The sequence below is a fragment of the Sturnus vulgaris genome, chromosome 4 (genome assembly GCF_052056855.1).
Source record: "Sturnus vulgaris isolate bStuVul1 chromosome 4, bStuVul1.hap1, whole genome shotgun sequence".
NCBI classification, from domain to species: Eukaryota; Metazoa; Chordata; class Aves; order Passeriformes; family Sturnidae; genus Sturnus; species Sturnus vulgaris.
In genome coordinates, this window is record NC_142246.1 from 35,961,725 (window position 1) to 35,972,709 (window position 10,985).

Genomic DNA, 10,985 nt, shown 5'->3' on the forward strand with positions numbered 1-10,985 from the left:
CAAGATCTGCGCTTTTTGCCGCCAATTTGTTTGTGGAGCTCTATTTAAAGGCGCTTGATTGAGGAAACGTTGAAAATAGCAGTTAGGGTTTCCCTAATGAGACCTCTAGAGGAAAGCAGTGGCATTCAGGGGGCTACGGCAGGAGGAGGGGAAGCGCTTAACCCTTTCCAGCCCCCCCAGCCCGGCGAGGCTGCTCACGGGCCGCCCGCCCCCGTGAGGTGCGATGGGCAGGGGGCCAGCCCGCCGCCTCCCGCCGGTCTTCGGCATTTCCAGCACCGGCGGGAGGGCTGCCAGCCGCCCCGCCCGGCCAGTGCCGGGGCAGCGCTGAGCATCCCCAGCGGCTCCCGGAGGGGCGGCCCGCCTGCCCGAGCCTGCCCCCCGAGAGGAGAGGAGAGCAGCGTTGGGGGTCTGAGCCCCACCGCCCTTTGGTCGGATCGCCGTGTGGCTACGGGCTGATGCTTCAACCCAGAAGCCCAAAAGAGGGCGGGGAAAAAAAAATATCAAAGACGCCTTTAGGAAACACGAAAAGGCAGGGAACGTACTGAACTAAAAACGCGATGTGCCACACCAACACGCACTGCACGGGGGCCTGTGATACTCCTTTCCTTCCATCCATCGTTCCCATTTCTGTTGCTGCGTGAGCCTGCCCCGACACTCATTCTCGCAACCTCGCACACGCTACGTGCTCAATTAGCGCCTGTCTGAGCCCCGAATTACACACGAATGAGACCTCCGGTAAAAATGTCGGTAATATTTCGAAAGGCGCTAATGCCTGCGAGGGAATGTGGATGGCAGTCCTCTTCTGCAGGCTGCTTTCTCAAAGTACTAACACTTGAACGACATTGATATCTCCCCGCTCTCGATTTTATAAATCAACTTTAGCTCCGAGCAACGGGGCTTGGTTTTGCAATGAGCTGCCTGCAGCCTGTAGGGCCCTGGGATCTTACCTAGAGCATCTGATCGCCCCTCTTCCCTGTCACCGCACCAGCCCCTGCTCACACATGAACCTCAGCCTGTTGATTGTATATATATATTTATATGTATAAATATACATATACCTGGACGGGGATCAAAATGAACTTTTGGGCAATACCTTATAAAAAGTGAGCATTGTCTCTCCCTAGAGGAAAGAAAAGGTGAGCTGCAGGAAAACAAAGTGCTGACTTAGTAAAATAAGTTCTGCAGGGTGATATAAAGTATTTATTTTTGTTGTCGCATTTACACCCACTCATTTTGGCCGCGGCTCCGTCCCTCCAGGTCTGGGGAGGTATATGACACTCACTTCTCCATTTTCCGCCTTCTTAACTTTCCTGAAGAGAAGAATAAAGACATTTTTTCCGTCTAAAGCGCAGCAAATAAACATTCTGTATACCCACAGATAGGTTGTATCATCTGAAAGAACGAATTATGGTACGCGGCCGTGCGTTTCTAGTAAAATCTCCTGTATTCTGTTTACATTATGCCATTTCTGTTTGTAATTATTTTATTTTATTTTTATGTCACTTTTAACACAAGCCAGACCGGTTTTCCCCCCGTGTTTTGTACACAATGCTCTCTTTCTCGATAAGATGTTCTCTCCTATCTTTTCGCTTTTTTCTTTTAAAAAATGTTTATAGTTCCCCACGAGCAATTCTCCAATATTTCACTCTTGCATTTTAAGGACTTGTCCCTGTCTTGCTTTATTTGTTTGTGTGAAATTTAGTTTGAAAGGAGATCAGAGAGAGCAGGAGGGGTTTGTAATAAGAGAATGACCAAGTGACCTAAAGGCTGATTATATGTCATTAACTGGAGACTTGGTGTACCCAAATTACCAAAAAGACCTCACTCAGCCAGATCAATTACACCGAGATACGCATATAGGAATTACGGTACGGGCTGATGCTTGCAACAAGTGTGCAGCCGACTTTTGTAGGACTCAGCTGCTGAATTTTCGGACGAGCCCGTGTACTGCAGCCGGCCCCGGGCAAGCGGGAGCTGGGTGCAGTGCAGCAGGTATACGGGGCAGCCGACACCGGCAGGACGACACCGACATTTTGGGGCGTGTAGTTAGGGCCAAATTGCAGCTAATTTTCACTGCTCCAGAGGGATTTTTCTCTTAAGCCAAGCGAGGTTACCTTTGATCTATGAAGGCTTCTTAAACCCCAGCCTCGTTAAATGGAGACTTTCCATGAAGAATGACAATAGAAGTGTTGATTTTTGTTAACCTAAACACTAAACGATGCCAGCCTAGCCTTCTTCTTCCTCCACCGTCTGAACTTCAGATGTTGGAAGACAAAATATTCGTTAATGAAGGCAATTACATTCGCGAGCTATTTCATCAGAGTCGAGCTCAAGAGCAATTTAAGATATTCTTTCCCGGGAATACAAACCAATATTATGTGGAAAAACAGGGTGTTTGTCTGTATGCTTGTGTGTGTTTATACATGAGTGCACTTATAGGAGATGCATATAACAATTCCAATAAATAGAGACACACTGTGTTCACTGCAGAATTTTGTAAGGTCTTTATTACCATTCTTCTGACAAAGAAGGGCTTTTGGTTGGAATTCGTTATATTTTTCTTTTCTTTCCCTGATTCCTGTCCAGGGTCTAAATGCAACTCTGGATGCTCAGTCACAAATATAAGCAATCCTCGAATAATTGCTTGCACATGCAGTGGTAAAATGCGTAGGGTCCCCTGCTTACTGCCAATCATTGTGACTTACGAAATGGTCAGTGTCTTGGGTTTTTCTCATCCTTGACCTTTTTTTCTTTTTTTTTTTCTTTTCTTTTTTTTTTTCTTTTTTTTTTTCTTTTTTTTTTTTCTTTTTTTTTTTTTTTTTTTTTTTTTGTATACACAATGGCTGCGAGATTATCATACCTGAAATATGTGGGGGTTCATTACCGATAATAGTAACGTAAACCAGGGTTCTTCCACCTCCAAGGACAGCGATTAATTCGGGCCGGCTGGGCCCGATCCCGCCCTCTGCCCTGGGCGTTGAAATACAGGTTGTGTGAGCACAAGAGAGGGTGCAAGCCAGGCCCATTAGGCACAAGTCCTTTTCATTAACCCGCACTGACAGGTTGACCTCCAAATCATATTTCTCCGTGCCTCTTTTCAAAAATCCCTTTTCTTGCCTGTTTATGTTCTTTCACGAACTCCTAAGCAATGGCCCAGATACAGGATGCGTCTCATCCCTGGGACACGGAATGCTCCAGCATCCCCAAATCCATCCGAGAATGATACCCCTTTCTGATACGTTTGGTCCCGGGTCAATGACATCATGCACTCTATAAATTCAATCCCGTCTTGGCTTTTCAAGCCGTGCACCGGCCGGTTGAGCGGTGTGGTGGGCAGCCGGGAGAAAGGAGAAGGAATCGGCACCCCGGTACTTAGGGAGCTACGGGAAGGAGAGACGCCCAGGGGCTGCCTCAAAAGCAAAGGACGGGATGTCTTTGGGGTGCTTTCGTGTGTCTGATTATTTCTTTGCTTTAAGGAAAATTATGGAGGGAGATCCCGGCGCTGCTGCACGGAGCAGCGATGGGTACTTCTGGCGCCTGTACCGGGCGCCTCAGTGGTGGCTGCGGCTCCCGTCGTTGCCCTGTCCCCGATCATGGGATCGTCCCAGCGATTTCGGACGCTCCTCAAAAGGAAGGTGCGGTAAAGAAGCGAATGAGCGGGCTCGCTGACCAGGCACCGGTGAGGCGCCTCTCTGCCCCTGGCCTGCTCCTCACAGGGCCTGGCCATTCCCAGTCAGCCAGCCCGGGAGAGCCCAGCAGATGTGGGTTTCCGACCACCCAGGGTCGCCATCTCTTCCCCGTTTCCATACGGTTTTCCCCGACTGATTCGGAGAAATTAGCTTAATTTGCAATTTAGCTTAATTCACACAAGCCCGGGGGGAGGAGGGGGGAGCACAGCTCTATTGTTCTGTTATCCCAGCTCCCACCCTACTTCTGGCCCGGAGGAGAGAAGTGACCTGGCGATAAGCGGCCCGGCGGCGACTGAGCGCCGGGGCAGGGCAGCGGGTGGCCCCGGCGGCGCTGAGCGGGCGCCCGGCCCGCCGCCCCCCGCCGCGGGCTCCGGCCCCGCTCCCCGGGCACCCACCGGGGGGCAAGGGCAGCCCCTTCCTCCCGTTCGGCCCCGCCGAGAGCTGCGGGGCTGGACAGGCAACGACCGCAGGGCACAACCGAACGGTACAGCCCCACACACCGACTCCCGAAAAAATAAAATAAAATTTAAAAAGCGGGTTGAAGAAGAGAGAACCAGCCTCGGCACAGTCTCCAACAAAACTTCTTTATTATAGCAAGCCAGGAGAGTCCTGTTTGGCAGCAGAATTCAGATAAATCGCCGCCTAACATGCAACTATTTTGGCAGGGAAATAAAGTGACATAAGACTAGTGGGTTTTTTTTCTTTTCGTTTTTTCCTTGGGTTTTGTTTTTTTTTTTCACCATGTGATTTGTGCACAAAAAAAAAAAAATTCAAATCAAATCAATAAGTGTAAGATCGGCAAAATGATGGTGCTTTTTAGCCGGCTTTGAGCATGGTATTGGGAAAGGTACTTTGAGCTTTAGCGTTTTTCAATGCGTAGATCAAACAGAAAAGGCTACAGCCCATAATCGGAAATCCTGAGTATTTAAAAGCTGAGGGAGGACAAGAGAGTTGCATTTGCTCTAAAACTGGTTTTTTAAAACCCATAAATAACTGGTAAGAGGAAAAGATATATATATATATATATATATAAAAGAGATCTTTCTGGGTGCTTTATCTAGAGATCCTCTTTCTCCAAAGTTAATTAAGCAATCATGATGCTAGCTTTGGAGACTGGTGTTCTGATCGATATCTCCTGTATATTTTATTACTTTTTCTCTGTCTCACGTTTTCCGTTTCCTTCATCATTGTAGATGCTATCAGAGTTGCCGTAGTGTCTTGTAGCAGAGACTGTCCCAGTTGCAGTCTAACCTGCAATGTATCAGAAAGCTCATACACAAACGGGGAGAGTGTATAGAAACACGCCCGTTTGCAAGCCAATATAACTTTCTGGCCTTGACAATGTCCACTTTTTCTTCCTATCAAGAATATATCGCAGCAAAACAAAGCTGGAGAACCGCTGTAGAAACTGGGTGGATTTCCAGGCTGCGCCCTGCAGACATCTCATGCGGAGTGGCAGGGACACGCTGCCTGACCGCTCCAGGGCTCTGCCTGCACGGTCCGTCCACGGCCTTCCTTATATTTAAAAGTCCATACTGCAGGCACATTCTTTCCTTGGGATAACACAATATATACACGTGTGCTTGAGCATATAGAGATACTGATATCCATCAGCTGGCTACAAGCTTGTGTGTGTACGTATAAGATATATGTGTATATACATCAATTCTACATCTGGACTAGTTTTTCACTTTCGTACTCAGTTTACACCCAGACCCTCACGCATATGTGTATATGCTTATGAAAACCTACGCCTGCATGTCTGTGCTCCGTGCACGTCTCCTCTCTAGGTCCGACTCAACACTCCCCGTCCTGCCGAACGGCGGGGCAAGCACTCTTCTTCGCCTTTAGTATTACCCCGAAGAAAACAGCTCCCGGGTACAGCAGCAGGCTGCTCCTTGGCGGGCGGCCTCACCCTCGGAGACCGTCCCCTCCCTGCAGGGCATTCCCCACCGAGAGCCGGCAGACCCCCTCGCAAAGCCCCCAGGTCCCAACAAGCCGCCGGTACCGCCGGCAGCCCTCTCCACCCTCTCCACCGCCCGACCTCAGCCTGCCTCCTCTCCCCGGCACTGAGCTGATTTTCGCCCTCTTCCCACCACCCAGCGCTTCCCCCGAGGTACTCCCACCGCCTCTGCAGAGGGGCCGGAGAGCGCATTAAGCTGCTGCAGAAATTGGACCGCAGTTCTTGTTGCCTTCTTTCGCAGACTCCTCCATCTCTATCTTTCTCTTTCTTTAATTTATGACCTCTCAGCTCCTGTTGACACAGTTTTCCACACTGCCTATACTGTGGAACTGCGTTGCAATATACGCCGAATCAGCCTAGGCGTCAGCCCGCACAAATAAGGGTGGGTATTTGGTATTTCGCAGCTATTTAGTAACGCTCGGCTACACTTGAGGATGACAACAAATGCACCTCGCCTCCGAGTTATCCATGAGTTATAGCCTGAGATCAATTTTTCTTTTATAATATCTTCAATCTTACTAAAGCAAAGCATCTAAATAGCTACAGGATATTCCCTCCTTGGCCTGGCCGTTAAGCAAACATTTAACAACTCCCTTTCGATAACTAAACCTGCTTTCCGCAGATGCTGGTCTTTTTTTTTTTTTTTTTTTTTATAGCAGAAGCAGGAATGCTGAGAAATATTTATACATTTGTTAGTAAAAGCTAGAAAATTAGCTCGGAACATGCTGTAAAAGATATTCGGTTACTTACCGATTATACCAGTTCAAGAAGCATGAAACGGATTTCAGGAGCGTGAGCCACTCGGGTGAACGCTGGTGGAGGTGCACAGACACAGGCAGTAAGCTGGAAAACAACCAGTTAGAGTCGAGGTTATTGTTAATGTCTCAAAACAATTCTTTCAAAACCATCCCCGTCCAAGCCCCGAGCGCTCTTCTCCCTCGGTCAGCCAGCGGGCTCGCAGCCGGAGCCAGCCCATGCTAGCCCGGGTCGCAAGCCGGGTGACAGGCAAAGCAGAGCAGCTTCGCCTCCCTCCTCACGGAAACTAGTGATCTCGTGGTGTGTATTAACCAGCAATACCAGTACAAGCCGGAGCAATGCTGGGGCATGCCTGGAGCAATCGGGCATCGATGAAGTGCCCTCCGAAGTCCGTTTTATTTGTTCCTCCACGGGACTGGCACAAAGTACTTTGCCAAAGCAACCTCAGAGCCTATCAAGCTCTCACATAGACTTTCGCCAAGAAACTTCTTGGATCCATACTGTACCTGGTTTGAGATTATCCGATATTTAAGTTTTAATGGGTTTGTAGGGGGGTTTTTGTTGTTTGGGTTTTTTTCAATTTTTTAAAATGCAGATTTTACTGTAAGGCATCTGCTAAACACTTGCATTAACCTCTGCCTCCATGATAATTTTTCCCCCCTTGTTTTAATTACATTAGGGATGCGGAGGGGCAGCCAATCCTAAAAGAGGAGCTCGGCAATTAGCAGAGCGAACATCAAAAAGTTTTATTGCGGAGGGCGGCGGGCTCCGCCCCTGCCCCGGCCATTGGCGGCCGCCGCTTCTGACGACATATATTAACCCGAGCGGCCCTAAACATGTAGCTGTACATGGAGATCGGGCCGGGGAGCCCTGCCAGTGCCCCGCGCCGAGCCCCGCCGCCGCCGCCGCCGCCCGCCGCCGCCGCCGCGCCCGGCCGAGCGGCGCGGATGCCGCAGAGGAGCGCCGGGGCGCTGAGCAGCGCGGCGCGGCGGGCAGAGATGCGAGCGCCCGCCCAGCACTGACGGCCCCGCCGCCGCGCAGGGCAGAGCCAGCGCCGCCCGCCCGCCCGCCCCGAGCCGGGGGCGCATGGAGGGGGGCCGCGTGTAAGTACCACCCGGCCGGGCCGCGGAGGACTTGGCGAGAGCGGAGGGAAGCAAGAGGCGAGGAAGATCCCAGGCTGGGAAGCCAAGCCATTTTGTTTTGGTCGACATCTCTCCGTAGTTTTTTTTGTTTTTTTTTTTTCCTGTGCGCGCTTCCTCGAAGACCCGGCCCCGGGCGAGGAGGAGGAGGAGGTGGAGGCACAACGCATGAGCAGCGGCGGCGGCGCCCGGGGAGGGGGGATCGCTCGGGCATCCGAAGGGACTTTGCAGCAGCGCCCTATGGAGAGGCAGCGGGCAGCGGGACAGTGCTGAGGGGTGAGCGGCGGGCAGCATCTCCCGCCGCTGCGACGGGGGTGGGGGGCGGGCGGGGAGGGGAAACCTTTGTTTTGGGGCCCGGGGGGCGGGGTGGGGTGCTCTAGGGAGCGGGGATGAGTCTAGTGGGCGGCTTCCCCCACCACCCGGTGGTGCACCATGAGGGCTACCCTTTCGCTGCCGCCGCCGCTGCCGCCGCCGCCGCCGCCACCCGCTGTGGCCACGAGGAGAACCCCTACTTCCACGGCTGGCTCATCAGCAGCCACCCGGAGATGTCCCCCCCCGACTACAGCATGGCTCTGTCCTACAGCCCTGAGTACGCCAACGGGGCGCCGGGCATGGACCACTCCCATTACGGGGGGGTGCCGCCCGGGAACGGCCCGCCCGGGCTCGGGGGGCCCCGACCGGTGAAACGCAGGGGCACGGCGAACCGCAAGGAGCGGCGCAGGACTCAGAGCATCAACAGCGCCTTCGCGGAGCTGAGGGAGTGCATCCCCAACGTGCCCGCCGACACCAAGCTCTCCAAGATCAAAACCCTCCGTCTGGCCACCAGCTACATCGCCTACCTCATGGACCTGCTGGCGAAGGACGACCAGAACGGGGAGGCGGAGGCTTTCAAGGCAGAGATCAAGAAGACAGACGTGAAGGAAGAGAAGAGGAAGAAAGAGCTGGTCAGTGTTTCCGAACGGGACGGGACGGGACGGGACGGGGCGGGACGGGGCGGGAGAGCCGCGGAGGGGAGGCTTGTTTGGTCTCCCGCCGGCGCCCCATCCGAGGGCACCAGGCTCCTCGCTGGGCAGAGTCACCGGGGCATGTCCGTGAGGGACACCTGGCTCTCACCGGTCTCTGGCCGTAGCTGCGGGCCAAAAGTGGGACCGTGCACAGCAGCGAGCGGCCGTCGGTGTCCGAGTCCGACCCGGCGGCTGAGAGCAGCCGCGGGGAAAAGGCTGCCACATTAGGGCACCCCGGCGAGGTTATTCCCGGGCTGCTGCTTGTCCCGTATCCCAAACCGTGATCCCGCGGGAGGCAAGCCTCTGCTCTCTTAAATGAAAATCTGGAGGCATGATTACCTGCTAAACCCAGCCCAACTTTAAGCCCTCACAAGTACGACTTTCGCAGAGAGAGGCTTTCCTTCCTCTGCGCTCGGCGCTTGCAACTTTTTTGATTTTTAACGAGAGAGTCGGTTTAGGCGAGGCAGCGCAAGCCCAATTTCGTGTAGGCCCCATGGCGTGCTCGCGTGTGATTGATTCCCACATATGTTAGTGGCCGAGGTCCGATGTTTTGCCCCGGTACGTGCCGGTGCCCGGCTTCTCCCCGCAATCAGGGAGAATATGGTTTAGGGGGAGCCTTATCGTAATCCCTGTGGATAGCTGGCGCCTCTCAGCCTCCAGCCCCGCGCTCCGCAGCGGGGTGGCACGGAGCGGGAATCGGCCTCCGCCGGCGCCCACGGGCGGTCGCGCACGACGCGAGGCCGCTCCCACGGACGGCGGCTTCGCCCGCGGAGAGATCCAGTGGTGGTCCCCATTATGTCTCTCGAAGTCCGCAGGCCTCGATGAGCTCGGGTCTCCTCTTAGTTTTCGATCTCGAAGCAGAGCAGATGCGACCCAGAAAGGGGAGGAATATATCTAACCTTTTTTTCTCTCCTCTCCCCCTTCTGTTTCTCTCTCTCCCCTCGCATCCTGTCTCCCCAGAACGAAATCTTGAAAAGCACAGTTAGCAGCAACGATAAGAAAACCAAAGGGAGGACTGGCTGGCCGCAGCATGTCTGGGCTTTGGAGCTCAAGCAGTGAGCACGGCAGGACTGGAGGAGCCGTCCTCTTAGTCTCGGTAGTGAGCTCTCCTCTAAGGACTCTTTGTATTTGGAATCATCCAGTTTATTTATGTGCAATTTCTCCCCCAACCCCCCCAAAATGTGGATATTTGAAGGAGAGGGAAAAAGCATTCCATATATGAAGAGGAAACTCCAGCTTGGTAAGGGGTAATGTCTCTAAATGTTTTGTGAATGTTATTTGCTCTGTATAAAACACGTGGGAAAAACAGAACCATAGAAAAGGAAAAAAAGTCCCTCCCTGGCATTAGTGTGTATGTGAAGTGTATCTTTAATACTTGGCCTTTTGGATATAAATATTCATGGGATTATAAAGCTATATTTCAACAGAAGCAGTTGCACCAATGTTTCGATTGACTCGGTATTTAGTGTTGTAATTTTGTTGTGGTCGTTCGGTATTTGAAGATGTTTTCAACAGTTATTGGTTATGTGCACTTCCGTCCGTAAGGGATAAAGTGGAATCTAATTAATATTGAAGGTGTAAACGTTGTAAGTACTCAATAAACCACTGTGTGTGTTTTTTACAAAACAAAAGAAAAAAAGAAAAAGGAAAAAAAGAAAATCCAAATCTTTTTATGTTTTATACCTCAAAATGTTTTGAATAACAGCGTTGTTTATGGCTTTTTTTTCATAATATTTAAAATATTCGGAAGTAAACTAAATTATAAAGATGGCTCCTAATTTTATTTTTAAACAACTGACTGAATGAAAGGAGGGGTAGAAGGAGGGATCTCTCAGCCCAGTGAGTGTTAAACAGAAACCGGCAATTCATCTGAATAGGAATTCCCTGTGGTGGTGTTCTCCATGCAGGAGACCTACTGCGAACGGGAAATGGACAAGGGTGCAAACCCCGGGCGGGTCGGGAATAGCAGAGATGCGCGGTTTTCGTGCCGCTGGAGCCCGGGCGGCGGCGGTGCCAGGCGCGGGCCCGGAGCGGGGGCGGCTTCCCGGAGAGGGGCCGGAGGCAGGCGAGGGAAGCTGGTGAGCTTTTCTCGGAGTGATTATGTAGCAGGTAATTTTACGTCAAGGAAGAAAGAGCGAACAAGGCAAGGGATTTGCGGGTGTCTGGCGGGGGGGGATGGGGGGGTGGGAGGGTGTGCTGTAGGGAATATGTAAGATTTACAATGAGCTACGGTGAACTTAATATTAACTTTGTGGTTCCTAAAACTCTCCTGGGTTGCACGTTTCCAGCACGCCACAGCGAGTATAATTATTTTTAACCTTTTTTATCCAGCTGCAAACTGTAGCAGCCCACTCTCTGGATTTCTTTAGTACGTTCCCCAACACAAACTCTCTTCCCTTAAATATTTCGCCCCGTCTATCGACTTCTTTACAAG

General features: G+C 51.9%; 1 protein-coding gene across 1 annotated transcript; it reads left to right on the forward strand.

Annotated features, from left to right (window-relative positions):
• Positions 1-7,936: 7,936 nt before the first annotated feature.
• On the forward strand, positions 7,937-10,241 carry HAND2 (heart and neural crest derivatives expressed 2). Its single transcript, XM_014883983.2, has 2 exons — positions 7,937-8,491; positions 9,512-10,241. The coding sequence occupies exons 1-2, from the start codon at positions 7,937-7,939 to the stop codon at positions 9,608-9,610; spliced, it is 654 nt and encodes a 217-aa protein (XP_014739469.1). The 3' UTR covers positions 9,611-10,241.
• Positions 10,242-10,985: the final 744 nt, after the last annotated feature.